This window comes from Festucalex cinctus, chromosome 2 (genome assembly GCF_051991245.1).
Source record: "Festucalex cinctus isolate MCC-2025b chromosome 2, RoL_Fcin_1.0, whole genome shotgun sequence".
Lineage (NCBI taxonomy): Eukaryota > Metazoa > Chordata > Actinopteri > Syngnathiformes > Syngnathidae > Festucalex > Festucalex cinctus.
The window spans coordinates 24,688,533-24,705,579 of record NC_135412.1 but is presented as its reverse complement, the minus strand read 5'-3'; the positions used below and the strand labels follow the sequence as shown (position 1 = coordinate 24,705,579).

Sequence of the window (17,047 nt, the reverse complement as noted above, 5' to 3'; positions counted from 1 at the left end):
TGCACATACACAACGTGCACACGACGTCACATCCGCAGAGCGCGGGGAATTCAAACCCGAATTCAGTCTGAAAACTATTGGCCAGAGGCTTGAAGGAGTAGCCATTGTGAACAGCTAAGGTGTTAATCTACTAATTAGACAACATTTCAGTCATAAATGGTCAGATAAAAAGGCTGCTGTAAAGATGTTTTGTGAAAGAAGTTCCAGATTGCAGCTTTCAAATGTCAAGCTGATGTGTTAGAAATTAACAAGTGCACCGTTTACATTGTAGAATGCTCCATCACGTTTGTTTGTACAGATTAGCAATGATTAGCATGACATGACTGACTCATGTACAATTTATTGACTTGTTTATTCTGTATTTGTTGCTACAGTTTCACATCTGCCATATAAAGAAGAGGTCTGAACCCATCCTGGCGTCAGAGACTTATTGTGTGGAGGTGTTTAACTACCTGGATAGGACAGTCCAACTCGAATTATTTATGAGTACATCAAGATGAAATCATTATTTCAGGTTTTCTCACTTTATAACACTCAAGTGTGACGCACCATTTTGCCGCAGCTCCACGGTGTCATAGTTGTGCGGGTTGTAGTCTCTGAAACGCTGCAGCGTGAACGAGCGCGGCGAAAGCGTGTTCAGTAATGACGTCTTGTTGTCCAAGGCTGTTCGCCCGGCCTCCACCCCATCACCGTAAAGCCTCAGGTCAGAGTGCGAGGGAGCACCACCTTCAACCTGTAGGTAACAGATTAGTAGTATGGAGGAATGTCGTCAGTGCAGAAGAACAACACGGGATGGTGTGCTCCATTCACCATCACCGTGGCGTCCCGGGTTCCGTCTCGCTTATATGGCTCCATCGGCTCTTCTTGGCTGCGATAGCTGAAGTTCTGGATTGCTTCAGTGACGCCACGCAGGGAGCTGTAGATCTCCTCCGAGTTCAGGTTCTCACTGTCGCACTCTAGCATGCTGCAAAGGGTACATGTCAATGAATGACAACCACTTGTGTGTTCATTCATAAAAAAAAGTGCAAAACAGGTGAGTTCAGCTAAGACAACCATTGGACCTGAAAAACAGCATGCAAACAATTAAACGTAACAATTTCTTGTGGAAAGAAAGATAAAGTATTTTCTTTTTCTACACAGCTACAGAATTGTTGGTACCTCTCTGTTCAGAAAGAAATGGTAACAGAAATAACTTTACAGGGTACAGATTGCTAAACTGTGGGTACAGATTAGTGAACTGTGGATACAGATTAGTAAACTGTGGGTACAGATTAGTAAACTGTGGGTACAGATTAGTAAACTGTGGATAAAGATTAGTGAACTGTGGATGAAGATTAGTGAACTGTGGATACAGATTAGTAAACTGTGGATAAAGATTAGTAAACTGTGGGTACAGATTAGTAAACTGTGGGTACAGATTACTAACTGTGGGAACAGATTACTAAACTGTGGAAGCAGATTAGTGAACTGTGGTGCCTATTCAGGAAAGGTTTGCGTCACCTTTGCACGGCGCGCCGCTAACCGTCAAAAAATGGAGCAATCCGGGAGCACCTAATTCACTAGTAAACGCGCAGATGGGGAAATCCATCACTAAGTGCACTGCGTCCTCTCTGCTCTGTACAGCTTAATGGCGCTATATATACACTCGGTCCAACCTCGCTTTCTGATAGTCATCTTTCTCGCAACTGTTACTATAACAACCATGTTCTTGGCGCAAATCCATTACCATGTGTGGTAAATCAGGTGCAAATTTGCTCCAAGCTGTCAGTTTTTTGGGCGTTTTTGCGCCGGTATATGATTAGAGCAATATCCTTAGTGAATAGGTGGGTAACTGGGCGCAGACTGCGGGTGCAGTTGTGGTGCAATATTTCGCACTATTACCGGACGCAGTGCATTCTTAGTGAATATATCCCTGTGGGTACAGATTGCTAAAGTGTGGGAACACATTAGTAAACTGTGGGTATAGATTGCTAAAGTGTGGGAACAGATTTGTAAAGTGTGGGAACAGATTCGTAAAGTGTGGGAACAGATTACTAAATTGTGGGTACAGATTACTAAACTGTGGGAACTGATTAGCAAAAAAAAAAATTCATATGCCAGTACCAGAGCTTTTGTCAGATTCAAGTAATTTCTGTGACCACTTGGGGTTTTTCCTTCATTAAAGGGGAAGTCAAGTCAAACATTTTCTTTACAACATGGCCTATCAACATTTTTCTTCACAATATGTTTTATGCACCCCAACTAAACACGGCATTCTGATTAATACTGTGTTTGTGGAATATGAATTAAGGAGAGCATAATGTTAGACTTGACTTCCCTATTAACAGACCACAACAATTTTGTGCATGTGTCTAGATCACACCCACATCCCAAACAGGATTTTATGAGAGGTGCTAAAATTCCAAGAGTGACACATATTTGGGGAATTGTACCTGGGAGAAAGCCCGCCATGCGAGTATGAGGTGGGAGACGTCAGTGGGCTGCTGCGGCTGCTCGACTGGCGCGGAGTTGTTCGACCCGCCGAGCTACCGGGAGATGCCTGCACAATACATACATCTCAAGAATGCTGTAATGTGGATTTGTTTGTACGGTTGGTGAGCGTTCTGATGTGCATTACCATGCCGATGTCACTCGTGCTCCTCAGGTGGTTGTGCAACAACTTGGTGGTCCCATCTTGGAAGGTTTTGGGCAAAGCGCCGAGTAGCATGGTGAACTCCGGCGTGTTGAGCGCAAACAGAGCGATGAGCACCACCTGGGCCGCCTGCATGCAAGCACGGATGCAGACAGACTCAATGCTGACTGCTTTGTGCCACTGTTTGCAGTGATGCATAATTACACAAAAGGTCAAACGGTGGTAGTAAAAATATTCGATGAAACTGAGATGAGGGTCGGGTTGCAACAATTCGCAGAAAGTTGGGAACTTCCCGTGGGAATTAAAGAAATACATGGGAATAAATAGGAATTGACCAAGAATTTACAAAATTGAAGGTTGGCTCTTAATAGTTCAATATATTTGGAGAAACGCATTTGACCTGACTAACACAAAAAGGTTTCACGCAAGAACAGTATTTCTCAATCAAATGTACAATAGTGCTGAGTTGAGTTACTTCAGGGCTATTCAGACTCGCCCCCTACATGCACTGTGCATTCCTCCATCATATGCACGGATGATTTCTACAATCGAAAATCAACCTGACTTTTTTAACAGATGTTTTGCTTTTAATATTGTGACATGATGACAACATATTGTGACAGTTTTAATATCTTGATATCATGGTATTGCCGTTATCGTCACATCCCTAATAGACATGCCACGTTGGCCTATCTGTTGTGGTTGTGGCTAATATCAATAAAATTCAGCATCATGGTGCCTTACATACATTGAAATGTTTACACAATGTTTCAATGTATTAGTTAGACTTGTAGTAGGACTCTAAAATCTATTTGTAATCAAGTCAATTTTGCAAACAATTATCGGCCATCGCACTTTCTAAATTATTGGTTTATCTGTATCGGTTGAAAATAGCATTAGCGTGCATTCCGAATGTAAGAATGGGCAGAGATTAATAGAAATTCAGTGTTGCATATTTACCCATACATTTATCTTTTTACTAATTATTGTGAGAAATGAACACAATCAGCTACAGTTGTCTCGATGATTCTACCTGCTTGCACCTCTCCTCCAGGTTGCCCTCTCCAGGCAAAGAGGCCACGGTGCCGGCTCGAAATGACAAATCTTCCCAGTTATGAAGGGTCTGGGGGTTTGGTGAATGAAAAAAAAAAAAAAAAAAAGCTGATTGTGGAAACAAATCAAGATGTGAAAACAAAAAGAAAAAGCATGGAACTAGACCAAAATATAAATATGGAGAATGTAGAGGTGACAACTGCAAAAAAAAAATGTTGCAAAAGAGTATGATGCCATTGAACAAGGCCTACCTTGCGGACATCAGAGCTTTTGGGTTCGGTGGTCCACGTGATGATGCGCGAGACAGCCAAACGTGTCTCACTGGTGTTGACAAAGTCAGCCGGGTCCATCCGCCGGGCTAGTGCCTCGATGTAGCGCAGGATGGCCACCTTCACCTTGAGGTTGGGCGTCTGCGTCTGATCCACGATGAAGCGCATCAGGATGTTGAACTGCTGCTCGTATGGGAAGGATTCACTGCGGACAGCGGATGCGTTTCATCCACCTGCACCAACTCATCATCACATTGTGACATTCTAAACTAAAGTGCCTGTCCGCACCAGGTGACGTCCAGCGCCTTTTGAACTTTGGCCTGGACGGAGCCCAGGAGGTCAGCACCCATTTTCTTCAGCAGCTGGGTGAGTAGGATGAAAAGCCAGTCGAGCAGGTCTTCCCGGTGCAGAACGATGAAGTCCACCAGAGTCTCCAAGAACATGCTGAAGACCTGAGAGCAACACGGTTAAGATCGACATTTTACATCTAGGGGTGCAGGTGACTGATGAGGACTGTGGGTTGTCAAGAAGAGTAAGCACTTACTCTCTGGTGTGTTAAAGTCCACACAAGTGAGGAGCCATGCAACAACAAAAAAATGACAGGTGAGTTGTGCTTCTGTTAAACATGATCAGATGATGCGACCACTATTAGCATGGAAGCTGTATTTCACGGGTGTCACCTTGCTGTGAGGATCTGCAAACATCCTGGTGAAGATCTCGCAGAGTCTCTTCAGCTCCACACGACTGAAACATAAAACACACACACAGGTTTGGGCTCTATCATATAAAACACTGACTTTCAACCACATCAATGTGTTGTGAGATAAACAGGGTTGCCACGGGAAATCATCCAAGAATGATTATTTATTGACTATAATACAGCTTATTTTTGGCCATCCATCTATACCAGCAATGTATAGTGACAAGCAGAACAATTAAATGCCCTTCCACTGAACAGCAGAAAATACAATTAAGCTGCGTATACAACTGTTGCTATTCAACAACAGAATAATGGCTTAACATTCAACTAAACAGGTCCAGATTTCACACTGAGTATTTGTGAGTAAATTGTACACTGAAATAATGATCTTGTCTGTGTTCCCTCACTACACTTCACTTTCTTACAGTAGTGTCCCTATTATTATTATTATTATTATTATTTTATTTTTATTTTAATGAAGGTTTGAACAGAGTGTTTAAAGTTGCACTAAGGAACTTTTCAACCTTAATAAAATATTTTCATAACTCTTCTGATGAAACATCATCTTAAAACTAGTTAAATGGTACCTCTGACATGGCCTGACGGGGTCTGTATCATTTTTGCTGGCACTAAGCAACTTTGAGGAGGATGGTGAGAACACTGCCACACACAAAAAAACAAAAAACAAACAAAAAAAACCTACAAATATGCTGACCGCTTTATGGCATACGTCACTTCCCCCTTTACCCAATCATTACAAAGACAGAAGTCAATTTGAACGTCGATGCCCGATTACTGCTTTCGTGGCAGAAGCTGCAAAACAACTGAAAAGTGTTGTCTGAGGAGAGAAAAAAAGAAAAAAGGAAGCTACCCGGCTAAAAGGACAGTCAATGATCAACACTGGCCCAGCTTTCACTTGCTGCTGTGAGCTCAAAAGCAACACAATGCTTGTCCTCATGGGAAATGCCTTCCCTCAGGCATAACATTACCACCTTTGTCCATACGGTGCCGCCATAATCAACGTAAATTGAAAGTTCCTTCGTGTTGCTTGAAACAAGAAAGAAATGTGAGAAAATGCAACTGCCTCTATGAGTAAATGTTTATAAAGTGTGTGTGAGGGGTTTTACGGCCTTAAAACGTTCATAATAAATGTAAAAAAAAATATGCAGATATCACTTTCTGCAGGTTTTTTGTTTTTGGAACCTAACCAGCGATAAACAAAGGAACACTGTATATATACACTTCTAATTTATTTGGTGGTCTGCCATGAGAATTTTCTAAAACAAACAAACCAAAAAGAGGAAAAATTAAGCCTTGGCTCACTAAAGCCTGGAAAACACAGGCATAAAGTGTCTCACGTTTGTTTGAAGATGTGCTCAAGGGAAAGAGCGGGTTTGAAGTTGCCAACCTGAGCATTCTGTGGCTTCTCAGCACATTCTGCAGACCCAGAAGGCCTTCCTTCCTCTCGGACCAGTTGGAGCTGGCGCAGCGGTTGAGAATTTCAGCCACATCCTCCGTGTGACGCGCGCCGCCGTTGCGCGAGCTGTACGAGCGTTCCGAACAGGCGCTGGAAGCGTCGCTGTTTGCGTCGTCATCGGAGAACATGCCCGGTGACTCAAAGTGCCGCCGCACTGAGCGCTGCTGGAGGAAGAAGTCGTCACAGAGTTTGGTACTGACATCTGCTAAAAGCTTAGACTTATGGCTCTCACGTTAACATGCAGGCAATTGAGACATATTGGCAGCTAAAGTATTAGGACCGGACGGGCGTGTTAGCAAGGGATGCATACATCATCTACATCATCATCATCATCATTATCATCATCATCATCATCATCATCACACGACGACTGCGTAAAAACACAAAGTCAGTCAATCACACATACTGTACAGTGTTCCCTCGTTTATTGCGGGTGTTACGTTTAAAAAATGAACCACAATAATGGAAATCTGCGTTAATTAAAAATTAAAAAATTATAATAATTCAGTTAATTATATATATTTTCATTTATTATGTTTTTTCATTTTTGTATGATTTTTACTTTATTATAAATGTTTTTCATTTATCACATTATTTTTTTACATTTTTTTTTACATTAAAAGTTATGTGTGTTTTTTTTATTTAATTATTGTAGTGTACAGCACAGTATATATTTTTTTCATTTATTATATGTTTTTTCGTTTTGGTATTATTTATAGTTTATTATGAATGCATTTTCGTTCATCATTTATGTTTTTCTTTTTCATTTACAGTAATTTATTTCCATTTGAACTTTTTTTTTCCAATCTACTTGTACAGCGCAGTATGTATTTTCTATCTCCGGGATGCAATGTCGTGGAGTGACGGGACAAACATTGTTGAAAAGGTCTTGTCGAGACGAATCCGCGGATGGCCGTATGTCCCCGTACGGACGTAGGGTTCGAGAGATACGGCTGCATAAAATATCAACGAAACAGCTAGGCCGCAAAAGATGAATCCGCTATAAACGAGGGAACACTGTATATGATTATAATGTGATACATTTGTGTTTCATGCTCATGCTGACACACAACACATCAGCATCAGTACCTTACTCCTCGAGTCTCCTAACAGCTGAAATGTACAGCAGGGAGGAAATAAATTTGACGCTGTACAACATACCAATTCCAAGATACAGTATATTTTTTGCTTTTGCAAAATGCTTCTCACCAGAGCATCGGCAACAGCCGCCTCAACCTCAGTGCCCGTGTTAAGGATCCTCATCGCATTGACGGAGGCCGAGATCCGAGCCTGGTGCGAGAGACGGTCTGACACAGAGAGAGACAAACTGGCATGTCAGCAAATGCAAGCAGTGTATGCCCACACACAATTCATGAAGACAAATTAGACTTTCAGAGTACCATAGAATTCAAAATTTTTTTTCGTTGGACTTCAGTATATTCCATTAAACATGCTGTGTAATCAAGTGAATGATGCAAAAGGAAAGGCAAAAGGTTTTCAAGCTTTCGTTGCATTTTACAATTTTTATAATAATTTTAATAATCGAGTGATCATTTGGAATCTTTTTTTTATTTTATTTTTTTTATATAAAATGGTCCATAGCCTCTGATTTCAGCATACCAACAGTAATTGTTCACTGATTCCTGTAGCCATTCAGGAAAGAAGATTGATTATCTTCTGTGTTTAATCAAAATAAGACATTTGCAAACATCTGTTTTTACTGGAAAGCAATGACCGAACCGGTAACATAGTACAACATCAATCCACCTTTTTTTTCCAAATCACTACACAATTACGAGGTACGAAACCAATCACTGGTAATAATAATAAACAATAATCAGTGGGAAAATGCTTTTGTTTTGTCCGGCTGGCAGAGATGACATTCTGCGGGCACCTGAGGAGCACTTGTCAGAAGACAAGGCATTGGTATAACAGTCGTGCTATCGGATTGCTGGAGAAGGTTAAAAAATTACCACCACAAATTTACAGCAATAACTTTGGTGCTTTTGTTTTGATTTTAAGTCTGACCAAATTATCGTAGCTTCATTTTGCATACATTACAAGCGGAAGATGAGATCAAAATCAGAACATGCAGGAAATAAATCAATTGGGGACAAACAAGAGAACGTTGAGGAAAGAGATGTACGGAGCATTGCTATTCGATTTCTTAAAGACTTTGCTAAACCTGACGGCCCGGGTCACCAATATGAGAGTTTTGGTACCGTACTCACCCAGGGGGGAGAAACCCCTGGAGGGACTGGTGTCACGGCTGCTCTCGCGACTGGTTTCGCGGCTGCAGCCCTGACTCATACTGGGTCGAGGGATTCGGCTCCGTGCTGGAGTGGTGAGACAAAGACAGACAGACGGACGGACGGACGGACAGCAGCGCAGGGCAAGAGTTTAAGCTGTTAGCTTCAGCTTTTAGCGCATTCAGCTATGCAAGAGCATTAGTCATGCAAGACAAGAAAGAGAGGGTTAACTAGAGGGAAAAGGAGCAATGAGGTTTTAAAGTCTCTGCATGTCTACTGCCCTCAACAAGAGTTTCACAATTTGTGTCTTTTTAAGTCATATGCAACTGAATTCCAGATTTTGGACTGATAAAATTATTTATTATTATTTATTTATTTACAGTCAGTCTTTTGGTCAGCAGTCCTTACCGGTGCCTGATCTGGTGGGGCTGCTCTCTCGGCTACAGCCTTGGCTGCGGTGGCCTCGTGGGCGACGGCTGTTGCTCAGACTGCTGGTGGTGGCAGCGGCAGAACTGCCCACGGGCACCCTGACCATCCTGCCGTGGGGGGAGCCTAGCAACCGGCCCGGGGAACCGGACCTGCTGCCGGCTGAGGCACAAATTCAACTTCATTAACAAGTCAACAGCGTGGATGTATACAAGCTTCCTTACGTTGAGACTGCGACGCCACCTTCCCTTTGCTGCGACCCCGACTGTCAGGCAGTGACGGGCGCTTTCCTGTGCTCGTCCGCTGCGTTCGGACACGACCTAGAAAACCAGAAGTCAAAAACATACAGAGATCTGGATAAGAATATTTTTTTTCCTTGTCACACGACATAATTTTCCTCCTGGAGGACAAACATTGTACAGATTGAAGGTCCACCATGCAGTGTAGTGCACGTGCTGGCCCCAAAATGAATATTAACGTTGTTCCCGTTCTGGCCTCTTGGGGGCAGTGTGGTGCCATGCATCCATGGCGTGCGCACTTAAAGTGAGTACAGAAGGAAGGAGTGATTGAATTATATAAAAATAACTTATTTTTCACACATTGGGAAGAATGTGTGCCTTTGTGTAGTGTTATCTCATCTGTGGGTATGTTCCCACCAGATTTGTGTGTGGATAGTCGTTATTTGAAGGAAAAACACTCCCGAAGTCGATGCTAACTTACTGTTAGTGTTTGCTAACTTCCTGTTAGGGCTCGGCTAACGATGTTTTAAAAAGGAAGCATGTTTTGTATTTAAATATACAATGGATCCTAGTATTAATGTAGTTTATTTAGTTTTACAGTTAACACTAACTGAGGTGTCATTAAACACTTAAAGGAGAACAGAATAACCAGAATAACATAGGCTACACAATTGCTAATTGCTAATGCTACGCAAGCAAAATGGTGTATTCAGGGTACTTTCACAGCATCAGAAAGTTCGATTTTCTTCGATGTTTTATTAAAGTGAAAATAATCGGCCATTTCGCCCAATTTGCCGATTGTTTTGGACGATGTTTGAAGGCCAATAATCGTCCGATTAATCGGTCAGCCCTATTAAAAATCCCATCTTAAAGCGTGTGTATGCAGCACGCACGGGTGACAACTGACACCTTCTCTGTACTGATTGGGGGGAGACAGACAGATGGACAAGCATCACCCTCCAGACGCACATAGCTTACCATCTGCTTTAACACACCACAAGCCGTCTGACCGGCAAGAGAGCCCGGGAGAGACACAAGGGGTTAAAGGTCAGGACTTGGCAGGGCGACTGGAAGTGCAGCTGGGAGTTCATTGTGTCACCCGATTCGATCACAAACCCGTGGTGCCACTCACCGAGTGATGCATAAGATCCAGGAGGCAGAGCCGAGGCGGAGCTAAAAGATGACGTGGAAGTTTGCACGGCGGAGGCCACGGTGGGCATCCGGGTGCGGGCGCTGGATGCCGCGTTGACGTCCACATCGCTGCAAGAACGCTGTAGGGTGCCGGGGGAGGAGGTGCCAGTTGGGGGTTTTGAGGCTCGGGCTGCTTTGGCTGAGGAAAGGTTAGCAGAAAAAAATAAATAAACCACTTTATGTGGGCCAAAGAAGATGGAAAACAGTATTATTAGTGAGCATACATTTGAATGTACTTTCCAGATTCGTATTCATAAATGAAATGATTCCCAAACAGGATGTTGTGTCACCGACGTGTGTGTGTAAAATCAGCCATATCACTTAATTTGCCAGAAAACGTTTTGATCTTTCTATGCCAGAGACATGTAATGTGAGAAAGAACGATGACATGCTCTTCCATTTAATGACATAAGGTACAAAAAAGCTTGTTCATCCACCTGTAGTCATTCATACAAAAGAATAAATTAATCATGGTTACCTGTTAGCATGGCAGCTTCGTGTTCAATTAAATGGTCCCAGAGCTCACAAATTGTGAGTAATTTGAGACAAAACTCATCATTACTTCAGTACTCAATTGTCTAATATATTTGCTTGGGGGTGTGCAATGAGATTTTGTTCTTCTGTAAAGTGGGTGCAATGGCTCAATCATGGTTTGGGAAAACTGCCGGCATGCATTTTGAGTTTGTAATTGATGGCGCCATTCAGCCACTAGGGGTCATGATTTAATAACCATTTAGGAGTGGTTTTCAAACATGATTGTACCCTATTTATTTTGAAACTATCCATTTGGGTTAAACATTTATGTAACCAATGTGAGATTTATATCATATTTGATTTTGTTTTTTAAAACAGGATCTGTAAACAATTTTTCATTACAAGAGATGGTGGATTTAATCTATGCCAGTACTTAAAAAACCCCCATAAATCATTAACATTAACTACAAAAACAAACATTAAGCAAAGTTTGTCAACAACAGCCAAAAAAAAAAACTGTCATCAGCTATTTTGACGGATTAATAAAATAGACTTCTTATTGTGAAAAATTCCTTTACTATTAGTAGATAACTGGATATCAATCTATTCAAAAGCAAGTTTTGGCTACCAAACTAAACCTTAGTGCCTTTTTTAAAAATTTACCACCAAATTGCTTTTTCCAAACTTGTTTTTTTTCATTAAAATGTGTTACTAAAATCAACAACAATCTAATATATAAAGAAAAAAACATGGAATACTACACTGAGGAGAATATCAATGAAAAAAACTTGTGACTGCGTGTGATGTGCAACACATGAAAATATTTGGATTTGAATAAAAATTAAAGTGTATTAAAATTCCTCTTAAAGTGGAAGTCAACCTTAAACATTTCTTGACAATAATATGTTATATGTGGACCTCTCTCGTCTCAACACGACATTCTGATTCATATAACATTTTTGGAATATGAGTTATGAAGCAAAATCCAGCCGTTTTTATCCATCTTAGGGAGCGGCCATTTTGTCACTTGATGTCGACTGAAGATGAATCACAGTTGCTCAGGGCTCAGGCAACGACCAATCAGAGCTCACCTGCTTTCTGAAGCTGCGCTGTGATTGGTTCTTACCCGAGCCTTGCGCAACTATGATGTCATCTTTAGTGGACAGCAAGTGGCAAAATGGAGATGAGATAGATAAAAACGGCTGAATTTTGTTGCTTAACTCATATTCCACTAACACAGTGCTTCTCAATTATTTTCTGTCATGCTTCCCCTAGGAAGAAGAAAACATCTCGCGCCCAAACCCCCCAACCCCACCCCCACCCCACCATACACTTCGTCATATTTCCTCGTCTTAGCTTTTGGGAGATTTTCGTTTGTTTCTTAATCTCCGTCTCTCTCCGCCTGTCTTTTCATCCCTGTTAAATATTTTTTCAAGGTGTCACTTGAGGGTCTGCGACACTTCGTGCCTACACTTCATACTCATACTCTGTGCTGTGTGCAAAGTGCGCATGCTCAGTGCAGACAAAACCACCAAGCGAATGCTCCCTGCGCACACTGTGCCAATGAGAGAGCCACTGCCCCCTAATGTAGTGGAGATGCAATTGCACTTTATTCTAAGACAATAAAAAAAAATAAAAAAAAATAAAAATAAAAAAGCATGTTCCCCGAGGTCAAACGAAAACCTCGCGCCCCCCTGGGGGGCCCCGCCCTACACTTTGAGAAGCACTGCACTAACAACATTAACTCTCATTCACTCCCAGCTATTTTCACTGAAGCATCTGGATTTTGACTGATTTTGCAAGGCACACAGAATATTGTGTTCTATTGCTATAAAAAAAAAATGGAACCCACCAAAAGAAAGACTAGTTTCGTCTTTTATCAGAAAAAATGTATATTTTATCTGTTTCAGTTTTGCAGCAATTAGCATTAGAATATAGCCAAGTTTTTTTTTTTTGTTCACAAACATGTCAAACACTGGCAAAAACAGCTTGTTGCAACATGGCCCAGGATGTCTCTTATACTCTGCTGCCACCTGCTGGCCTTTTTTTGTTATAACTCCCATTGCTTTAAGCGCCCTCTTCAGGTCAGAAGCTGCATCAAAACCTTCTGTGTGCTTTAGCATTAAAAAAAATAAATCAATCAAAAAAAAAAAAAAAAAAAAAAAAAAAACAATGTGTAATTAGGCAGTCCCCCTCTTTATCCTCTTTTAAAACACGTCTTAAAACACATCTGTATTCTTTGGCTTTTGGCGCACCATGAGACTTGTTTTTGGTGTTTTGTGCTGTGTATGAAGTTGTATGAATTAGATGTTTAGTCTACTTATTCATGTATTTATTTATTCATTCACTCGCCTATTTCTTATTGATTTACTGATGTAAGATGTATTTACTTGAAAAAAAAACCACTTGTATACGTACTTCAAAATGTTTGCTTTGTTCTTGTTTTGTTACCTTATTCTTCACTGCACAATCCGATATTTATGTTTATGTACAGCACTTTGTATACAGCAATGCCTGTTCTTAAAACGCTTTATAAATAAAGTTGAGTTAAAAAAAACGTGTCTATTTACACGTTTTCGGGTTTGAATGAGTTAATCAGAATACCATATTTCGAACATATTGTCAAAAAAAAAAAAATTGGGGGGTATAGCCAGCCATGAGAAGTAAACATTTAGTAAAACAACAAATGCATGTGTTCTTACATCTGGTCACACTTCTTCCAGCGGTGTTTCTTGTAGATAAATTTCGACTATAAACAGCAACAACAAAGGAAAACGGCAGTTTTGAAAAGGTGCCACATGGAAGAGTTGCATTTGAATTTCACTTTCAAGCGTCTCACTTGAGGCTCTCCTGGGAGGAGGACGAGGAATGATCAGACGGCGGAAGTGACATCATCAAAGTATCGCCACTTCGCAGATGAGCCTGCAGAGCTTTCTGATAGGACGACTCCAAGCCCTGGAACAGCTGCTCCGCCTCCCGACTGAAGTGGCTGTGGAAGTTCCAGTAACACCTGCAGGCGACACCAGCAATCATCATCATATTGGGACTCCCATTCAACATTGTTGAAGAAGACAACAAGCGCTTTTCCATACTTACTTCCTGGCCACAGACCGCACCTCAGCATCTGCATCATGGATGCCTTTTTTGATCGTTTCCATTAAAACAGCGACGTGCCTGCCAGCGCACACATTGAGACGTAACAATGTGAATATCTCACACACACACACACACACACACACACACACACACACCCACACCCACATTCACGCGCACACGCACAGACTCGATAACCACTCGAGAGCTCCCCTGGTATCGAGGTTTAGCTCATGTTTCCCCTCAAGCGGCAGTGATGGCAGCAGCCATGCAGAAACACAATGTGTCTTTTGCAAAGACAGCCACCCTTCCCCCGCCATCATCATCATTATCATCACCATGAAGCCTGCCAAGTTCGTGTCAGGTTACCTTGATAAAATAATCCCCCAGCCAAGGGCACCACTTTCACTCACTTCTACTGCTTGTTCCAAAGCCGATATTACAGTAGGGCTGCAACTAATGTTTATATTAATAAGTAAAAAATATATAAATTATTTTTTGTAATTAATCAATAAAACAGGGAAAAAAATGTACCGGTAAATGATTGAATTTCCATTCCTTTACTCAAAAACACTGACGATGATTCAGTTACTGCTATGGCCCTTGAATATTTTTAGAATTGATGAATCTATGGATTATTCAATCGATTAATCAGATTACTTTTAAAGGGATACTTGACTCATTGAGCCATTTTAGCAACAAATTCATATTTTGTCTATAAATAATGTGGTAACTTCATTATTTTTCATGCACAATTACCTTTAAAAACAAATTTTTCTACTTGCTGTCGACTGATGATGACATCACCTGTGCAAACGACCAATCATGGCTCAGTTGACTGACCAAACCCAGAAAACAGGTGAGCCATGATTTGTCATTACCTACTGGCTCAGTTGACTGACCAAACCCAGAAAACAGGTGAGCCATGATTGGTCATTACCTACCTCCTCAGCACAGGTGATGTCATCATTGGTCGACAGCAAGTAGAAAAATTACTTTTTAAAGGTAATAATTGTACATGAAAAATAATGAAGTTATCAAATTAATTCTGGACAAAATATTAACGAGTCAAGTATCCCTTTAATTGTGCATTAAAGTGTATTACAAAAGCACCGTGATTACTGTTTATTAACCAGTAATTGGTGTTTATTCCGTAATTCATGATTTAAAAAAAAAAAAAAAAAGGTAGATTGATATTATGTTACCAGTTCAGTCATCGTTTTCCGAAGTAAAAACAGATGTTTGCAAAGGTCTTATTTTGATTAAACACAGAAGATAAATCAATCTTCTTTCATGAACGACTACAGGAATCAGTGAACTATTAATGTTGATATGCTGAAATTAGAGGATTTGCACAATATTAAATTAAAAAATGGCTCCTAAACGATTACTTGATTACCCTATTAACTTTGACAGCTTTAAGCCCAATTGACACTGGCTGCGGAACTGACGCGAGACGTTCTCCGTCCGGCGGCCGTACGGACGCCTCAAGGATAGAACACATTCAAGTCTACCGAAGACGGGGGATGTTTTGTTTGTCACTTGTTGTTTTGTTGATGTGATTGAGGATGTTTTACAGTACCAGCTTCGGTGCGGTGCGGATATTATTATATAATTATATTTCAAATAAAACAGTTTGCAAACTTGTTTTTTGGGGTAGGGAAGCTCGCTAGCTTAATACCATGACATGAGTGGGACATTTAAGACAAAAAATGAGCTCAGAATAAATTAAACACTACAAAATTTACTATTTAAACACAAAACGTACTTAGCCATGGTTGACAAGCCCCAGAAATAATGTCCAAAAAGCATATCAATGTGACAACAGGCAAGCGTGGCTATTGTTTACAAACAGGACTCTATACACACGGTTGTTATTGGGTGAACTCAACTCTCCAGCGTGAACCCCACGTGATCTTGTGGTCTGTCGGGAGCATATTTCCGGACACGCAACGCACACGGTGTGAATTGCAGTTCTTGCGGCCTCCTTACGACCGTCGTACGGAAAACGTACCGCGTCCGTTCCGCAGCCAGTGTGAATTGAGCTTCAGTCCAAAGTAAGGAAGTGGATGTGTTGTAAATGTCTTAATATGATTTAAAGACTAAGACGACAAAGCTGCTATAGGTATGTCAAAGTCACAATATTTACTGTCTAAAGATTTTGACAATTTTAAGATAAAGGATTGTAAATATCCATTAACAAAATAGTCGTCATTCAATTTGATAATCAATTGTTGTCCATTAATTGTTGCATCTTTATATTGCTGCAACTTATCAAGCTTCACGTCATCTGCATTTTTTCACGTTTCCTGACCTCTCCAGAGAGTTTGTGTGCCACTCCTTCAGTTGCAGGTCCAAGAACTCGTAGCATCGTCTGCAAGTCATAGAGCAACAAAAACTTAAACCACATGTATGTCTGATTCTACTATACCATTTGAAAATAAAACTTCTCGACTGACACAGACAGCTTTCATGATTTGAATAGGTCCCTAAAAAAACAACAACCCGGTTTTCAAATCATTTGTATCGCTAACCTTCTGACAGCGACAGACTTGGATATGCAGTTGCTGGTGATGATAGGGATCAGACGAGGGTAGTGCGTGTGCTGCAAAACACACAACCATACATTGGCGCGCTCATTCTGAGAAAACGATGAACTGGGACGCAGGAAGCTGTGACGTACTCTTAGGATGAGTCGGATGACGGCCACGCCGGAGGTGGCCATGATTTTGGCACTATTGGGGACCAGGTTGAGGAGCGTCGGCATGATAGCCTCGGCGGCATGATCGAAACGGTTGCCGAGCACTGAGGACAGATGTCTGCAGAGGGCAGAGCCAATCAACACTCAAGTCAACAACTATGGAGGACCAAAGCTGGCGAAATTCAAAATAAATAAATGACTAAATACATAAATAAATGACTAAAAGTGAAATGGATATTAAAAAAAATAATAAATAATAATAATAATTAATTCAAAGATTATATTTAAAAAATATATATATAAATGGAAATAAAAAATAGTGTTGTTCCGATACAGATACTGGTATCGGCACAGGCCCCGATACTGCATTAAAACAGTGATATCGGTATTGGTGACTACTACAAGTAACATGCCGATAACATCAATTCCAACGCTAATATAGGACTTTGGATGCAGCATCGTGTGTCTTGCTCGTGCACAACATTCACTGGTATGTGACATGTTCACTGCATGCCGATCTAACATATCCTCTTGGCCCTTGAA

General features: G+C 41.0%; 1 protein-coding gene across 1 annotated transcript in view; it reads right to left on the bottom strand.

The window, feature by feature from the left end:
- Positions 1–17,047, bottom strand: part of LOC144014259 (CLIP-associating protein 1-B-like) — a 40,012-nt gene that overhangs the window by 8,722 nt on the left and 14,243 nt on the right. The window contains exons 13-34 of the mRNA XM_077513959.1: positions 16,487–16,622; positions 16,338–16,408; positions 16,118–16,177; positions 13,807–13,884; positions 13,550–13,720; positions 13,413–13,459; positions 10,178–10,375; positions 10,024–10,050; positions 9,031–9,126; positions 8,789–8,968; positions 8,363–8,467; positions 7,341–7,438; positions 7,221–7,244; positions 6,063–6,295; positions 4,635–4,698; positions 4,499–4,501; positions 4,243–4,406; positions 3,937–4,159; positions 2,618–2,761; positions 2,433–2,539; positions 811–964; positions 550–733 (exon numbers count right to left, since the gene is read on the bottom strand). Of these exons, the coding sequence (XP_077370085.1) occupies positions 550–733; positions 811–964; positions 2,433–2,539; positions 2,618–2,761; positions 3,937–4,159; positions 4,243–4,406; positions 4,499–4,501; positions 4,635–4,698; positions 6,063–6,295; positions 7,221–7,244; positions 7,341–7,438; positions 8,363–8,467; positions 8,789–8,968; positions 9,031–9,126; positions 10,024–10,050; positions 10,178–10,375; positions 13,413–13,459; positions 13,550–13,720; positions 13,807–13,884; positions 16,118–16,177; positions 16,338–16,408; positions 16,487–16,622 (2,567 nt within the window). The remainder of the gene's footprint in view (positions 1–549; positions 734–810; positions 965–2,432; positions 2,540–2,617; positions 2,762–3,936; positions 4,160–4,242; positions 4,407–4,498; positions 4,502–4,634; positions 4,699–6,062; positions 6,296–7,220; positions 7,245–7,340; positions 7,439–8,362; positions 8,468–8,788; positions 8,969–9,030; positions 9,127–10,023; positions 10,051–10,177; positions 10,376–13,412; positions 13,460–13,549; positions 13,721–13,806; positions 13,885–16,117; positions 16,178–16,337; positions 16,409–16,486; positions 16,623–17,047) is intronic.